The sequence below is a fragment of the Tyto alba genome, unplaced genomic scaffold (genome assembly GCF_018691265.1).
Source record: "Tyto alba isolate M040663 unplaced genomic scaffold, T.alba_DEE_v4.0 Super-Scaffold_28, whole genome shotgun sequence".
NCBI lineage: Eukaryota > Metazoa > Chordata > Aves > Strigiformes > Tytonidae > Tyto > Tyto alba.
Window position 1 is genome coordinate 12,350,285 of NW_024881302.1, and position 17,551 is coordinate 12,367,835.

At 43.1% G+C, this 17,551-nt stretch overlaps 2 protein-coding genes across 10 annotated transcripts in view; one reads left to right on the plus strand and one right to left on the minus strand.

Annotated features, from left to right (window-relative positions):
- Positions 1-242: 242 nt before the first annotated feature.
- SNN (stannin) lies at positions 243-8,544 on the minus strand. 9 transcript variants are annotated; one of them, XM_042798605.1, is made up of 5 exons: positions 8,368-8,544; positions 7,329-7,456; positions 4,589-4,739; positions 3,045-3,120; positions 243-824 (listed from the first exon to the last, which is right to left on the minus strand). In XM_042798605.1, exon 5 carries the CDS (start codon positions 743-745, stop codon positions 482-484), a length of 264 nt encoding a protein of 87 aa, XP_042654539.1. In that variant the 5' UTR covers positions 746-824; positions 3,045-3,120; positions 4,589-4,739; positions 7,329-7,456; positions 8,368-8,544; the 3' UTR covers positions 243-481. The 9 variants fall into 9 exon arrangements, with proteins under 9 accessions (XP_042654539.1, XP_042654540.1, XP_042654537.1 ...); XM_042798606.1 differs by having other exon boundaries at positions 7,388-7,566; XM_042798603.1 differs by having other exon boundaries at positions 7,329-7,566.
- Positions 8,545-9,440: 896 nt separating this feature from the next.
- The window catches only part of LITAF (lipopolysaccharide induced TNF factor), a 90,812-nt gene continuing 82,701 nt past the window's right edge, over positions 9,441-17,551 (plus strand). Inside the window, exons 1-2 of the mRNA XM_032983614.2 lie at positions 9,441-9,569; positions 10,124-10,275. The gene's annotated coding sequence lies outside the window, so the exon portion shown is untranslated. The remainder of the gene's footprint in view (positions 9,570-10,123; positions 10,276-17,551) is intronic.

A 17,551-nucleotide genomic window follows, 5' to 3' on the forward strand; every position in this document is an offset into this window, starting at 1 on the left:
TTGGTTTTGAAGGTCTGGATTCCCATCTAGAGTTGGTCAGGAGTCCCCTTGTGTTATGTACAGTTGCATCATGAGTCCCATATGATGTGGAACACAAAGCAAAAAGCTTCTGGCAGCCTATTTACAGTTCACAGTTGTAAAGTAGTTCATATTACAGTAGTAGATCCATCAAAATAGGCTCAGCTAAACATTCAAGTAACAAAACAACACTAGTAGTCTCCTCACACCAATATATCCTTGTGTCCATTGCCGGCAATGGACATTACGCCAGGTGAGTCAGCTCCTGTTGTAGAGGAATTAGGATACACAGCTGATGCAAAGTGCAACTTCTCAGTGCATGCAGTTGCAATCAAAGCTTATTTAATCCTCATCAGGGTGTTTTCTGATGAGTAGTGTGCATGTGACCAGGTTCTTCACAGTATAGAGATTCTTCTGGTTACACACATCATAAGCAGAGTCCATATACGTGTGTTGCTCCAAGTTAGCTATGTATTTCTGTGCCATTTGGAGTTAGCTTAGCTTTCCTCTCTACACAAGGTCCTTTAGCAGAGTACTGCACCAGAAGAAAGGGCTCTTTAGTTTCTCCTTCGCCCACAATGCTTTCCTCATCTTCAGACTGGCTGATCCTCTGCAGACGCAGGTAGCACCAGCAGCCCAGTATCAAGGCACCAAGAGCCGCAATAGCAATTAAAATAACAATAACTGTCACCACTCCAGTGGTGGGACTATGATCCATAATAGACATGGTCACTATTTCAGATTGTCTGACTTCTCTAAGGAGATTCTTCTGTCCTCACTATAAGGCTTGCTGCATCTTCAAACTCCTGCAGAGGAAAGAATAGACACTTAATGAAGTTGTGCAGTTTTACCGTATTCAGCAACATTATATTCATGGTTGATGTCCTTCACAATGGCACTCTTGTATTCAGTGCTTTGGGCTTCTCACATTCCTACCATTTTTAATCATTAAGCTATTTCTTCAGTGCCTTTGAAGATGCTGATTTCTATATCAAACTAAAGCAAATGAAAGCTAAACTTACTTCAACTCTTGACATGCTTTTCAAGATAACACATGGTCAGCCTGCTAAGAGGTAACAATTTTTACTAGGATGCAGAATGAGAAGAAACAGACCCTTACAGTAAAGAATTTAATCCTTAGACCTAATCTAAATCTACGCTCTTCCAGTTTAAAACTGTTACCCCATATCCTATCCATATACCCCCTGATAGAGTCCCTCCACCCCTTTCCTGTAGCCCCCTTTAAGTACTGCAAGGCTGCTCTAAGGTCTTCCCAGACCCTTCTCCAGGCTGAACACCCCTAACTCTCTCAGCCTGGCCTCACAGGGGAGATGCTCCTGTCCCCTGAGCATCTTCACGGCCTCCTCTGGACCCACTTGAGCAGGTCCATGTCCTGACGTTGCGGGCCCCAAAGCCAGACACAGTACTGAAGGTAATGCACTACACTTACTCACGAGAGCAGAGTAGAGGGGGAGAATCCCCTCCCTCACCCTGCTGCCCACACTTCTCTTGATGCAGCCCAGGACAGGGTTGGCTTTCTGGGCTGCGAGCACACATTGCTGGCTCACAGGCAGTTTTCCATCCACTGCTACCCCCAAGTCCCTCTCCACAGGGCTGCTCTCCAACCACTCCTCGCCCAGCCTGGATTTGTGCTTGAGATTGGCCCGTCCCACGTGCAGGACCTTGCACTTGGCCTTGTTGAACTTACTGAGTTTCTCACAGCCCCACCTCTCCAGCCTGTCCTGCTCCCTCTGGATGGCATCCCTTCCCTCCAGCGTGTCACTGCACCACACAGCTTGGTGTTGGTGAACTTTCTGTGGGTGCACTTGATCCCACTGTCCCTGTTGCCAAAGATGTTAAACAGCGCCAGTTCCAACACTGACCCCTGAGGAATGCCACTCGTCACTGCTCTCCACTTGCACATCCTCACCATCCTTGTTGCAGTGGCTCAGCTGCAACAGCAGCACCTTCATACAAACCCCTCAGAAATCAGTCTTGACCAACCCTGAGCCAGAATCATTAGGTTATTGTAAGTGCTATTTACTGCACTTGAATTCTCACCAGCATTTCAACATGAAAGAATCAAGGCAATTACAGTGCAGTATCTTTACCAACAGAACTCAAGGTAGAGACTAGGTTTATTCCCTACCATCTTATGGAATGGCAGACCCATGCACACTGCCGTGTAGTCATTTCAGCAAGGACACATTCACTGAAGAGAAGTTCAGCATGAGTATCATTAGGGTCCAATGTCACCTAACTTGCACACACTCCAGCTACATTTCTAGCCCTGTAAAATACAGCAGCCAATAGCTTGTAGTGTACCTGATGCAACCAACCAAGTCCTGCAGACCTGATTTTGCCCAAGTAAGAAAAACAAAACTAACCACACCACACACCCTCAGCAGAGCTATGTGCCCACTGCAGCCAGAGAGGCATATGATTTTTGTTGTGATCATCTTGGTTCTGCAGTGCTTATTCAACACAGGGTGATCAGCTGAGGGTGATTAAGAGTGACTTTCATGTACTTCCTTTTCCTCAGGGCATGTCTGAACTGCAGCACGGTTTGATCTAACCACAACAGTATAGCATCAGCATAAAAGATGGTTTACCTTGCTTCTCATACAGTCACTGCATGTCCACATTAAGCCCTCTTCCGCAGCTTGCACAGTCTCTAGCAGCAATGGCAACCTACTAGAGCACTGTTTCTCTACAGTAGTTTAGTGCAGCACATAATCTTACATTAGAACTCAACAGTTACTGTCACCTAGAAAATAGCTTTTAATACTGGAGACTAACATTGCAAATGCCACCTCTCTGCCAGACTTCAAATGAGTAGACAGCAGAGGTCTATCAGAGATATGAAACTTTGCACATCACCATCCTCTGTATCACCAGGATCCTTTGCCAAGCTGTTTTTAGACCTCAGCATAATAGCTAGCAAAGCACAGACCTTTGCAAGCAGTCTTGAGAAAGAAGTTTGAAAGTAAAAGCAAGATGTTAGGACTAGGTAACAAAGGACCTACCTCTAACTGGACTGTGAGAGTGTATTTCTCCCTCCCCCTTTTTAACAGTCACAGACTGCAATGGTCTCAGTATGACCTAGGAAAACACAGGCAGGTCAGCAAGTTCCCATTTCAGGAAAAAAACCCAGGCTTCTTAAGTGTGCAGACCTCCATCTTGAGCCAAGGCTTTCTCTTATCAGGTTACACACTGGGCTCTTGCCATTCCCATTTCTTTTGGGATCCTGAGTACAGCTGGATCAGAAAGCCCACTATTTGGAAAGGTGCTTTTTCTGAATAAAGCATGCACAGGACCAGCTCAGAGGAATCATGAGAGGTAGGCATTTACTGCTGTCCTTGTGTGAAGAGCTGCATAGTACTCCTAATTCTTATTTACTATTCTTGGACACTTCTGCTGACCACCACACTTACTGCTTAATAACACTGCTACTGCTTGCTTGAAGTTGTGAGCCAATTTAACCCCTACTTCCACTTTTTGGAACAATCCTGATGTTAAACTATACAAAGATCAGAGCCAAGTCTCCATCAGTCTTACTCTTAGCAGGCACTGGGAAAAACCTTGCAGGCCCATGTGCACTCCATGAGTGGGTGACTTCAGTCACTGGCATCTCCTACACAGCTGGTGCTTCTAGAATATATGAAGTTCTACAGCAGAAGCCAGGAGGATAAGTAGAGAGTTCTAAGCTGCAGAGCTGGCCAGAAAGAACATGCTGATTACTTGGGGTAGACAGCTTTGTTTCTTTATCCTCTGCTCTAGCAAGTCAACTAAGCTTAGTCAGAATGGCTCCTTTAGAATAAATACACATTAATCCTTTACAAAATGTCAGATTTAACAACTGGGATTAAATATTATCAGACTCATCCTTCCATCCAAGGGGTCATTTATACTTATTATCACCAACTAATAGAAGAGCTCTTTAAAACAACTGAGATGTTAACAGTAGTAAATATAAACAGAAAGTTGCAGGACCTGTCCTTGAGGCAGGATGTTTTACATGAATGCTCACTCTGTTTACACTAGAATGTTACTTCTAGATGGGTTTGGCTCTCCTGTGTCTCAAGTGATTTTGCTTTGATACAGCAAGGTAGAAGAGTGTTAAGAGATGGAGAACTAGGACATCCAGGATGCATGAGACTGATTTACACTTTTTAAACAATTTCTAGTCCAAATTTGAGTGCAACAGAGCAACTTACAGATTCCTCTTAAAGATCTTCCTTGGCCAAATCCACAGTTGTTTACCTTTAAAATTCTGAATGCTTTTTTATTTGATCAAAAGTTCAAAGGATCTGCATCAGTTTGAACTCTGGGACACAAGAGTACAACTTTCTCTGGACGTATTGCCCAGTACATTCCCTTTCTTTAGGCACAGAAATAAGTGTGATCTCACAGTAATACTGTCAAGATAATCAGATTGCATCAAGGAGCCCTTTCTAGCTTCTATTTGGAAAGCTCCTCACATCATTGTACCATACCACAGCTAATGCTAAGAGTGGTAGGAAAAAACAAGCCCACACATCTTTGGAAAGGTTATTCCACAGACATTTACCTTCTAGGAAAATGACAACTAGATGAAATTCAAGGTCATTTTCTCAAAGCACTTCAATTCCACTTCTCAATGAGTTAAAGCGTAGAAGTCATTCCTTCTGCAGGCCTATCTTCTTTTCCTTCCCACTCAAGGAGTCTGGAGCCAGTACTCTCTATAAAAATACATATTAAGCATCTTCACTGATTTACAATGGCAGAAACAACTAGTTAATGGATAGTTAATGATAGTAACTGGGGTGGTAGCACTGTTATTTTATTTCCGTTGGATAGTTTTGTTTCAGACACCTGCAGTGTTCTGGTACCGAAGGCTACAGTGTAGTTGCTAGTTCATACTGCAATTTTTCTGGCTTTAGGTCGCTGTATACCTAGAGCTAAAGCTTTCCTGCAGCCTTAATTCTATCCTTAGCACAGTACATTTGCATGTTGTAACTATACCAGCAAGAACGACCTGGGGCACTTTTGGTTTCGGTGTTGTTCTCTAGACACAGAACTCCAACCTCACTACTCTTTCCAGCAGCAACTAATTGAAATCAAGATTAAGCTGTCTTCAGAGTCCACTTGATGTAAAAAATACTGCATTCTGTAGATCCCCTTAAATTATCCAAGGGAGATTACAACTAGCTTTCAGACTCACTTCTTCCTTAAAGCATACCTGAGCTAAAAGAGCCCATGTTGCATACTAGGAGCAGCACTGACTTCATTTATCACTTTTACTGTAAGATATTAAAAGCTGTAAATTCCTGATCTTCAAAAGGATTGCTAACATCATCCACATATACTTGGTGGTGCTTCTAATTCTATATCCCTTCCCACCACACTTGCTATCAAAGCAAGAATCTAAGCATATTTACTCATTAGCAAGATTAGTCAGATTCACTGGTGGGAACTACAAATAGCCTATCCCAGTTCTTACAGCAATCAAGCAGTTCATACATCAGCTATAAACCATTTTTCCATAAATAACTGCTTTTTTGCCTAATACAAGCTTCTACTTAGAACTTCATTTGTGAAGGTCTTTTTATCCATTTCAGAAGCTATAAGGAAAGGACAAACAGAAAGGCAATTAAAATTGCAGAAGGCTGCTAGGGGACAAATTCAATGCAAGGCTGGCATTAGGTTTTAAACCAAGTTTTTAATGTTTCTAGACATTCTGCTGCTAAGTTCACTATTGTTAATGCCTGCAGGCATGTTTCTGAAAAAAAAATAACTGCCACCATAGAAGCCAAAGCCATAGGAAGGGGCTTCAAAAGGAAATCTACTATAGTTCACCCAAATATACCAAAGTCCTCAAGCAACTATGTTTAAGGTACAAGTATTAAGTCTTTGGGCTTTTGTTTTTTGGGTTTGGGGCAGAAGCTGGGAAGTATACTTTCTATTACATTATTTTACCTTAAGTAGATTGAATGGGACAGGGCAAAGGAAACGAGAACAGAACTACTACAGACCTTCAGCTTAAGTAAAAAAAGATTAGTAATGACTGTTTTGTTAAAAAGCCTCCATGTTTAGATCTTTAAGAGACGAAGTAACAGCAGTTTGCACTACATGCTAATTGTGAAAAATGCTTTTTCCTGTAAGATTACTTTTGAGGAATGCTGCATATTCATCACAAAAACATCCTTACTGCCAGTGGAAGATGAGGGAAGACTCTCTAGGGAAATCAGAACTGTCATGCTACCACTGGCACACAAGTGTGTACAGCCATAGAAAGTTTGGCCTTTACAATACAGGAGTGCTCAGGCTCCACCACTTCCAAAAAGAAGTGCGATCACTGTTAGTCTTAATTAACCCCAAGTAATGCCACCTCTTTCCGATAAAGCCAAGTTACCTTGCACAAACTGGGGCTTGGCCAGAGGCTATTTTAGAAGCCGAAAGCTGTTTAGCAGATGCCTGAAATGCAAATCACCTCCCAACCCTTATTATACTTGTTATGAAGAATAAGAGATCAGGGAAGGCAGCTAAAAAAGGCTCTTCTGTAGCTAATTAGTTATGGACCATCTCACAACAACTTAGCATTCAAGCACCTGTTAAAAACATTAGAACGAAACCCAATACTTACCAGTGTTGACTGGAACAGCAGTTAGTTTCTGCACGAAGTATAGTAGTACCTTACACTTAATCAAGAAACACTTTTAAAGCTTTACACCAAGCTAAACCACACAGATGTTAATATTTTACAGAACACAGTAAATGAAGAGAGGGGAGAGCAGTAGCCTAGGAAGTTTCCCAGACAGCAACAATTTAAAGGGAAGAGGTTTAATGCTGTAACTGCCAGCCAGGCAAGTCAGCCAGTTTATGCCAAACTAGAAGCAAGTTTCTACTGTTAAGACGAGGTTTGCTTCAAAGGCAATTGCATGGCTGGCAAAGCATCTGTCACACTCTAGATTCCTATTTGTCAGTGTCACATCCACATGGAACTCTGGTATCAGCAGGTCTGTCCCGATAAGATAACAGAGTCACTTCTGACATTCAGTTATCAGAAGGAATATACTGTGTATATCCTGTGGCATAGCTTAATTTTTGATATATTAGAAAAATCGCTGAGATACAAACATTAAGTTTGCTGATAAAAAAAATATTTCTATTTACACATTCAAGGTAGTTCTCCAAATGTGTGATTTGGGGTTTTTTTAATGGCTTTGCCTAACAGCAGCTAGGTAGAACCCATACATTTCTGATATTCAGGCAGTTTTTATCATCAGCTTGTCTTCAGACTGTAAGTACCCCAAAAGTCTATCACATACCTGTACTGAGTAGCTACTAGAGCTCAGGCTACGAGTCCTCTACTCAGTTTCAGAATCACCTTATTAGAAGGCTGAAGGTCACACCAGTTTTGGATCTCATCCGGCAAGTGTTCCTCCTCACACCTCCCCTGCAGAGAGGGATCACACTGGTCTCTAGATGTTCCGCATCCCGAATCCCTTTTACTCTTGGCTTTCCAGGGTTACACAATGACATCTAGCCACTAGCTTCTAGTACAGGCTGTCAGGGAGAGAAGATCCAATGCCGTTTCACCTACATGCTCATCAAGGCAAGAGTCTTACAAGTTGTTCTGAGTTCTTTAGGTCTATTCAAAAGCAACGTCTACTGACAGATGCCTACACCTGCAGTCATGTCAGGAAAAGGAAGAGCACAAGACACTACGGTACACTGCGGATGCTCAGAGGAAGGAAGAAGATTAGTTTTAAACAACTGACGTTCCCGTGAACTCCCAGGTCTGTCAACGTAACGGTCAGCTTGGACTTACACGTAGCACGTACCGAACTCCCCGCAACGAGTTTGGCGGCGCTGAGCGAGCGGGGACGAGCCTCCCGGAGCCCGGCTGGCGGCGGGCACGGCCCGCGCCCGCCCCGGCTGCCGGGCCGTCAGGCGCCGCCGCCGGACTGCAGCGCAGCGGCCGCCGCAGGGGCCCGAGCCCACGGGCGGAGAGGCAGCTCGGGAGGCCGGGCCCCGCCGGGGGAGCCCTGGCCCGGCCTGCGGGGCACACCGCCACCGCGAGGCAGCGCCGTCACCGAGCCCCGACCCCTCCCGCCGGGCCGCCGCAGACACAAAGAGCGGCCCTGGCCCGAGGTGGGGGGGGGGACGCAGGCAGCCCCCGCCAGCTGCTCCCCAGGCTCCGGCCCTGCCCCAGCGCGGAGCCCTCCCCGAGACGCGGCTCGCGCCCGCCCCGGCTCACAGCACATCGGGCCCGCCCCCCACCCAAGCGCTCAGGCCCGCACGGCGCTCGGCCGAGCCCGCCGCCGCCCTCGTATCGGGACCGGCCCCACCGCCCCAGCCGCTCACCGTCCGTCCCGGCCCCACCTCGCACCGTCCCGCGGCGCATCCACCGACGCCACCGCGGGCGCGACAGCTCCTTCCCCGCCCGCTCCGCCTTATATCGAGGGCCGGGCGGCGCCGCGCGGCGACCAATCGGCGCCCGGCGCGCAGGGCCCGGACAGCAACAGCTGATGGGTGAGGCGGCGGCTCGGCCCTTCCCTTCCCTCTGCTCCCCTCCCTTTCCCTGACAGCGGCGGTGGCGGCCGCCCCGCCCCGACCCGCGAGGGGCTGACGGTGCTCGGGGAGACGGGCTGGGGGCCCCGGGGAAGGCGAAGCTGAGGTAAAGGGCTCCCTTGAGGGGGTGCGCCTCTTCCCGCCCGCGCCCTCGACCGCCTCAGCCCTGACCGGCGGCGAGGCGAGGGAGCAGCGACCGGGCGGGAAGACCCGCAGCCACCCCCGCGAAGGGACTGAGGGTGCCAGACGTCTCTGCCCCGGCCCCGGCGCTCCCCTGGCCAGCCTCTGCGAGGGTAAAACCTCTCAGCTACCGCCATGAGCCCTCAAGACGCCCTTTCTCGACTCTCCATGCAGCAATGTGGCAAAGGTGCTGTTACAGCCAAGGCCACCCCAGAGCTGCTGGGGTGCTCGGTGAGCACTTACAGCCACCGGCCGGCCCAGGCCAGGCCTTCCTGCCGGGGCCTCGGTGCAGACAGTGTTGCAGGCTCTGACTCTCAATAAGGTTGTCTGTCTCAAACGTCTAGGATGATCTCATTGCTGGCATGTTCATTACATTTAGTAGTTCACCCCGTCGTGGTGTAGTAACATTAGGAAGTTGCCCAGTAGAGGGTTTTGTCACCTTCCGCTGAAGTTACACCTTCCTGATGCCAGAGAGTGAAAAGGTGACGGAGTATTGCAACTCCCCTGACATGGTATAGTTGCTGGAAAAACAGATTCCAACCTGTTTGAGGTTCATCTAAAGTCTTAAGAGGTTTCTGGCAAAAGGAGTTTTGAGGGAGTAGACTCTGACAGAAGATCAAGTTCAGAAGTTACTGTGACTCATATAAATACCTGTTTTACAATATAGGTGCTGGTTTATATCATCATTGTGGTTTAACCCCCAGCTGGCAACTCAGCCCCAGACAGCCCCTCACTCCTCACCAGTGGGATGGCGGAGAGAATTGGAAGAGTAAAAGTGAGAAAACCCATGGGTTGAGATAAAGACCATTTAACAGGTAAAGTGAAAGCTGTGCACACCAGCAAAGCAAAACAAGGGATTCGTTCCCCCCTTCCCCTGGGCAGGCCGGGGCTCAGCCATCCCCAGGGCAGCCGGGCTCCATCATGTGTAACTTGGTCAGACAACACCATCATTCCAAACGTGCCCCCTGCCTCCTCCTTCCCCAGCTCTCTGTGCTGAGCATGAGGCCACATGGGCTGGGATGTCCCTGGGGTCAGTCGGGGTCAGCTGTCCCGGCCGTGCCCCCTCCCGGCTCCCTGTGCCCCCCCAGCCACTGGCAGGTGGGGTGAGGAGCAGAAAGGCCTTGGCTCTGGGTAAGCACCCATCAGCAATAAGGAAAACACCCCTGCGTTGTCAACACTGTTTCCATCACACATCCAAAACACAGCCCCATACTGGCTACTGTGAGGAAAATTAACTCTATCCCAGCCAAAACCTGCACAATCATGCACAATTTTCTAGGGAGTGAAAGTAACTTCCTTGCATTAACACAGTGTCCACCATGAGCGTGTGATGATCCTAAGTGCACTGTCCCTTTCCATTCTTATTCAGTGAAAAGCTAAATATGGCCCAGTACTCAGATGGATGCCTCACGTCCCCTGCTCGCTCTCAAAGCCATCCAGACATGAGCCGTCTTTTGCCTGGAAGCTGTGCAGCCCCGCTCACACATTTTGGTGTCTCAGGAGGCCTTTCCAAGATGACAGGTAACTCCAGACTGCTCCCAAATTCTATGAAGCCAGTTTGCATCATTAGCAGAGGAGGTGTCTCATAGTACAGACTGCCCTAAGCACACCATCTTGTAGTTTTGTTTAATCAAAAATGCACAGTGGCATGGAATACCTGAGATACCACAGCCAATTAAGAACATTTTAGAAAAGTCATTGTTTAATGTAAAACTAATGTTTTATTTAAGCTTTGGATCTAATGAGTGTAGCATAGCATTGGTTTCTATTGTCTTTATGCATCAACCACCATAGTAGAGATGATAAAGTACTAGTAAACACAACCTTAGAAGTTCAGAATCTTTTTTGAAAGGAAGGGGAAAACCAAGCACCAACACTGTATTACTTTCACTGTTGGTAACTAATGGTTTGGATTGTCTGGCAAAGCAATATTGGCCAGTAACTTATCTTTCTGTCAAGTGAGTAGATGCAGAGGTAGCCTTTGGGCCAGTACTTCAATAAGATGCCTAAATTCCATTTAGATATTTGAATCTCTATGGAGATGCCCGTTTTACTTACATAACCGTGGATGTAGACTCCACTGTATATGAGTGTCCTAATCCACTTTAGTGAGAAAGGTCATGCCCTTTTGTACAAAAAGCATAAATGCAATTACGACAGAGCTGACTGGTAAAAGCCATCGCGTAATAGCACAGCCTTAAGAGAAGACCAGCAATCTCTTCTGGCATAATTTGGAAACTTTTTGCCTTTGAGAAACTTTTAATAGTGATTTTGTAACTCATAATCAGTAAATTGCACAGAGAACAAAGCCCGTTCATTCACACCAGTTTCTTATCTTTGCAAATGAGCTGCTTGATCTGAGCAGGATTACATGATAGGAAATATCCAGCTGTGGAGAAAGTGCAGGACTCAATTCTTCAGAACTGCTTAAAAAACTTCTCTTACTTTGCCACATTCACCTGTCCCCAGTTAAGGCTTATAGCAAGAGCAAGGCCCTAGTGACCTCTAATCCTCACAGCTGGGGAGCAGAAACAACCCACTTTATACTTTGCCAGGAGCTTGTGAAGCATACTGGCAGATTCAGTTAAAGCAATCAAGTAACATGCACTTCAGCTGTGCTAGGGATAGAAAAATTGAGTTTCCTCTCATTTATTTACTATTGTTCCTTAGCTGTTCACAAGTAATGTACAATAGTGGACATGCAACATGCTAGTATAGGAGATAGTTTTTTCTTCCTAAAAAAAAAAAATAATTATGAGTTTATCAGTAAGTTTTTTTCCCCAATATTCACAACTTATATAAACAGATTTAACAATCTTCTGATTTTTATACCACCATTTAAAGTATACCCTCTTGCTTTGAAGTTTTCATGTTACAGCACTCCACATTTATGCTTATTGGCTTCACTGAGAATTATCTGCAGAAGAATTCTGGGGTCAGCTGTAATCATTGTCACAGTCATCTGGATCTCTGCTGGAGCTATTCTGACCCCTAGCATAGTTTCCAGCAATGTTGATTTTAAGTGTAACTAATTACAGAGATTGTTTTGCTTCTCTCCAGGGACTATACCACCATCAGAGAAATTAATGATCAGATTAAGAATTACCTGTATTTTATTTTGTTAGAGGAAAATTGTTTCCATTGTTTCAAATCCACATCACATTCTCCATATCTCCAGATAGCTGATGTGGCTATTTAAATGTACCTCTTTTTAGAATTTCCTTCTGTCATTTGCACCCTGTGTCCTCTAAATATATTCCTTGTATATCAATTAACTTTAAATTTTGAATGGTTACTGTCAATATTTGTTCCTTTAATTTGGGGCATACATTGTGTTACTTCTGAAATGGTAACTGGGAAAAGAAAACATGTGCTTCCTCCATTCCCACTTAGAAAGATAACAAATATGCAACAGATACATATTACACCTATAGTACTTGTTCAATTTTCTGTTGTTTTGTAGCACCCCTTGCTGCAAAATGTGTTCAGTAATCAACTTTGCACCCTAGAAATTGTATCAGAGAAACAGATTTATTTGTGTTTTAACTGTTCCTTAGAAACAGCTGTTTTACAAATTTATAGAGAGATTGTTAAGGAGGGCAGAATGTCACTATCTCTTCAAGGAGGTATAAGTGACAACTTGTGCCTTTACTTACTGGTCTACTGAGCCCTTATCACAGAGAAAAGGGGACCAAGCTGAAACTCTCCAGGAGCCTGGCAGGTAAGTTTTATCTTTTCTTACTTCACCTGAAAGAAAGGAATGTGAAATTATTATTCCAGCTCTGTGCATGAAGAGGAATTAAAGTATATGAAGAGTCTATCCAGGCCAGAGTTCAAATTTTTAAGTTTTATAAAACCCAGAGGGTAGTTCTAAAGCAAGATTTGCTTCCTCTGCCAAGTTGTGGTGTACATGCCCCCAAAACTTTTCTTGCATTCTTCTGCTGTGGAACCCTACCAGTATCCCATAGCCTTGTGCTTAAGAAAGCATCTGTTGTTTTTTGTAATCCGTTATGGATGAAGCTGACATCTCCACAGCTTCAGCTGTTGGCTGAAAGTTTGAGGTTGTTTTTTACCTTTCAGCTCTTTGACACAAAACATATTGGTTGACCTCTTTAGCATATTAGAAAGTTTTCTGCTTACGTTTGCTTGCTGTATCATGTCCACTAAACTTGGGCCTTTTTTCTCATGCCTGCAAAGCTAAAGGTACTGAGTGACATAATGTCATTACAGCGTTAATGTGTTAGACAGCAACTCTGAGGCCCAAGGCTGAGTATTTGTCCATACTGAAAGAAACTGATTTCCAGTTTTCTAGGAAAGAAAAAAGGGTAATGAAATTATCAGACAAGTTCCACTAATACCACTATTTTAATTTTCTATTGCATTCAGAAAATGTGGTATGTTTGCTCTACAGTGATGAGGGAATGAAGGCAGTCGATACTCCTGAGAGTAGAGGAATGAGCATGGTGTTTTATTTTAAAGTGTTCAGCAGTCATTACAAAGTAACATCACTGATTATCCTGTGCAGTTCTGAATATCCATTTGTAATTATACGTATATATTCCTGTGTCCAGGCTGCACCTTACTCTCATTTTGCTATGACTTACAAAGTGTAAAAGCATTTTTAAGATTAGTGTGAGAATAGACTCACTGTATATCTGAGTATTAGAATCAATTCACTTCAACATTAATGCCACCTCCAGGAATACCCACCTTATCTATTTAAAAGAAAACCCTCAAAAGATAGTCCTTATGTGAGAGCATTAATGGCAACGATGAATTTTGTTATTCTGATTAATGCTGTAAGTGGTACTTCATGATGACAGACTGTGAATTCAGGCCAAGAAGAAAGGATTGTTTAAAACCCATTTGAGCATAAGCTTAGCTTCAGGCTTCCAAAGGCTGAAGCCCTTTTTGGCGTAGAATCTAACTTGGGACAAGAGGTGTTTCTGCTTGCATGCCTTGCCTTCTGTCTTGAAAGAGCAGCTTTCATATGTAATTACACAGATGATAATTAGAAACATGAAAACAGTGCTATATGTCATATTGACACATAAAAGTCTTATCTTTATTTTTCTGCAACACAGCTATCTCCTATTTATTTCTACTGCTTCAGAATATGCAAAAAGAGAAATTTCTTGTCCTTTGCTGCGTTGAAACATCTTTATCCCATGTTTTGGAGACTGATTTTATATCTGAAGGCTGATGAGCAAGGTACAGGGCATTTCCTTTCTGCAGCAGTTATTTATAAAGCTTTATGCCAGAATTATGAAACCTACTAAGAAAAGGAATCTGATGATAGTGCCACCATCTCAGGCTCTCTCAGTGTATCTGAGTGTATACAGACAGTTTCCATCCTTCCAGATTATTACTTGGAATCCAACAGTTATTTTAAACGATATTATTTTAAACATACATATTTTAGCGAAATCAAACCTTGCTTTGTAATTAGGCTGCTGGAACTGTCTGTAGTAGACATGAGAGGTGACAGTTTCCTAGTAGAAAGATCTGGCAGTGTAATAAACTTTGCTTTGGAGGAGCAGTGTTTGCTTGGCACTATAGGTAACCGTGTTATGCTAAAAAATAGATTCCTTGATATACATTTGGGAATCACATTTGATAGAGTTCAGCATTTCCTTCAATTTAACTTCACCACAAAGACGTATGCAACAAAGCTATTCCCCATTCCAAAACTGGAGGCAGAGCCAGAAAGGTTTTATTTCAGTTATTTCTCTCATCCATGGAAAAAGACCACGTATTTTATGTTCCTGTACATAGCAGCCTTTTCCCCTTCTTGATGAACCTAGCACACTCCTAGTTCCTCCTGTCATCAGTAGTGTGGCCCAGAATATGCTTTTACTTCGACAAAGCAATCTCTTTTTTGTAGGACAGTCTGCAATCAGCTCCTGACTAGTTTCTTAGTATGAAACTGAAGGACTGCAAACATGGGTAGGATTAGATCAGCAAGATCTTAGCATCCATAGCCTGCAGATACTCCAGAGGAGCAGGGAGCAACAATTCAAAATTGTCTTTTAAAAAATGACATTGCTAACCATTAAGTGCATGGTTGTTGTTTTTTTTTATTTTTATGAGGAAATGTTTCCCGATAAATGGGGTGATTGAGCTACTTTCTGGAAGAGCTGACTGCATGAATAACTATAGAATAGTATGGAAATATATAAAGAGAAGGGACATTACCCTCCTTTTACTAGATAATATTAACATCATGGTAGGTTTATCAGAACTGTAAAATCAGTAAATGTGACATCCACCCCAACCCACCCCAAGTAATCAAAATACATTTTTTTCTGGTTTTGCTTCTTAGTCCCTTAGGCCTAACCTTAATCTATTACTTTTTTTTTTTTTTTCTTTAAAGCTTGCAGAGGCTTACAGTAGTTCTGAACTTCAGGCTTTTAGTTCCTCCTTTTCCCTATAGATATTTCTATGGGAATCTTCTTGAAGGGCTTCTTTGTTGTGTTCTTCCTATCCCTACCCTTTCCAGAAGAAAAGCAGGTGTATAGGTTTACAAAACTATTCATATGTTCAAACCAAATAATTACAGTATTAACACAACCAAAATGGTCTGGCTGTAAGTCTCTTCCATTTTCATTCTCTCTGCTTCATTTTCATTTATTGATTTATTTCTGTTGTTACACCTCTTCCAGTTCTCCAGACCACCATAAACTCCCTTAGAAAAATTTTATAAGTAATACCAGAATGTCTTATACTAAAAAAAATAAAGAAAATTACCTGTATTAAAAAAACCCAAAAAACAAGCAAACAAAAAATAAACACAAAAGAACAACAAACCCAAGCTGCAGTCATACTTTTCCACCTTTTCACTTACACATTATAAAGAAGGCTCCAAATTTTATTTTTATCAGTGAAAAGAAGCAACAGAAAGGGAACAACAGATTCACATTCCTAAGTGAATTCAGAAGAGGGAGGCAGCACAGGGAAAGCAGTGATGAGGAGACATTTGTCCCTAAGAATCCAAGGCCTCTAGACTATGGACCCTAAATTTTACTGAGTATCTTCTTTTTTCTTACAGGTATTAAAAAATCCAATTTTCAAACAGTCCTAGTGTATATATATGGCTCTTGTTAATAATAAGCCCTTGGCCAGTTTTGGAGGTACAGACAGGTAAATACCTCATCATGTACACTGGAACTGAAGCTTTTCTCTCTGAAGTTTACCACTATAGGTGCTTTTGATCAAATAAATAAAAGGTGGTTTTGAACATCTACCAGGTTTTTATCCCTCTCTGTTTACTGCTTCCTCTCCTTGGGCCATATTTCTTGTCTGGTCTTCAAGACACATATTGTATGTGTTAGCCAGGGAAACCCAAAGAAAATTTGTTTAGACTGCTAGTTTGCATGTTTAAACCACATTTTTTAGCTTTTCAGCACACAGAGTAGAATAAGCTATTCTGTCCATATGCTTTATGGTGTACTTGCGCTCCATTCACATACAGATAGAAATTCAGATTGGAGTGATATTGTTTTGAGTCTGGGTAATCAAAAGGTTACTAACTTCTTGACAGTCTTACCAGATTTTATCACCATAGTTCTGCTTTTTACAGCAAGCACCTCCTGAAACAGTGTAAATGCACTAATGCAAAGAAGGCACTAGTTTACTGCATTTATTGTGACAGATTGCCTTGCAGTGGAACATCTCTCCAGATGAAGCCTAGTTTGAACCTTCCCCACTGAAGCCAAGAGAAAAAGAAATCCCTTGATATCTCAGCATTTGTGCCAAATTGCTTTATTTTGCTTTGAATTTTAGGAGCACTCCTGAAACCAAATCATAGTAAACAGTTCAAGCTGGAAGTGTCAACCATTACAGAAAACCAGAAAACACTATAAGGCTGATACCTACAAAGAATAGAACTCTAATGAAAAGATTTGTTACTGCACTTAATGATTACCACTGCCTGTTGTTAGTAGAGAAGCTAGAGGTGATTTAAGGACAAAATATTTTTTGAGTGATAAACAGGAAAGGTGGAAATGATCTGGAAACCTAAACCCAAACTGACAAATCAATTCAGACAGCTGCATCTAGACCCTTGATAACTCTGGTCACCATTTTTTTCTGCAAATTTCCTAGTAAATTTTGCCTGGACAATGTTGTTTACTCCTCTGGAATCCTGGAACCCACAACCTATGAAACCTAGGACAGAATATTCTATCAGAGAATTTAACATACATGAAGTAGCTATTTTATCTATTAGTAGGAAAGACTATTACATATAGTAATCTGATTATGAGTAACTGTTTTAGTTGCAGTTAAAATCTTCGGATTAATTTCCTGAATACCAGAAATTACTCATAGAATCTGAGCCATAAGCTCTTCTGATGCAGTTTGTGCAAAGGCCTTTATTCTCCTTCTCATTCCTGCAACTTAATCTGTCTGTAACTCTCCCCTCTTCCATTTACTTCCAATGTTTCAAGTCTCAAGTAAAGGCATTTTTATCTCTTTTTTAGGATTAAGTGTACTCTCCCTCTGAAAATCTGCAGCTGCACATAATTTGAATTGATTCTGCTCTGCAGTATCTGCATCATGCAATGTTAAATCCTAAATGTCAGAGTATGTGACTTTTGCTACATTATAATCGTTGGTAGTATTCTGTGACCAGTTTTGACAGGGGTAGCAGTGCCTTAGAGGGTATTAAATGGAAATTAGCTGCAGTAGATAGCGCACTGGTCACTGTGAGGAGAACACTCTCCTGAAGAAGGCCAGAAGGCTGAAAGAATGCCAGAGTTCAACGCGTGAATCTAGGGAGAGAAAGGTGCTGCACTGT

What these genes read in the sequence shown, in the direction of transcription:
- SNN (XM_042798608.1), bottom strand. Translation starts at nt 745, where the DNA reads ATGTCTATTATGGATCATAGTCCCACCACTGGAGTGGTGACAGTTATT.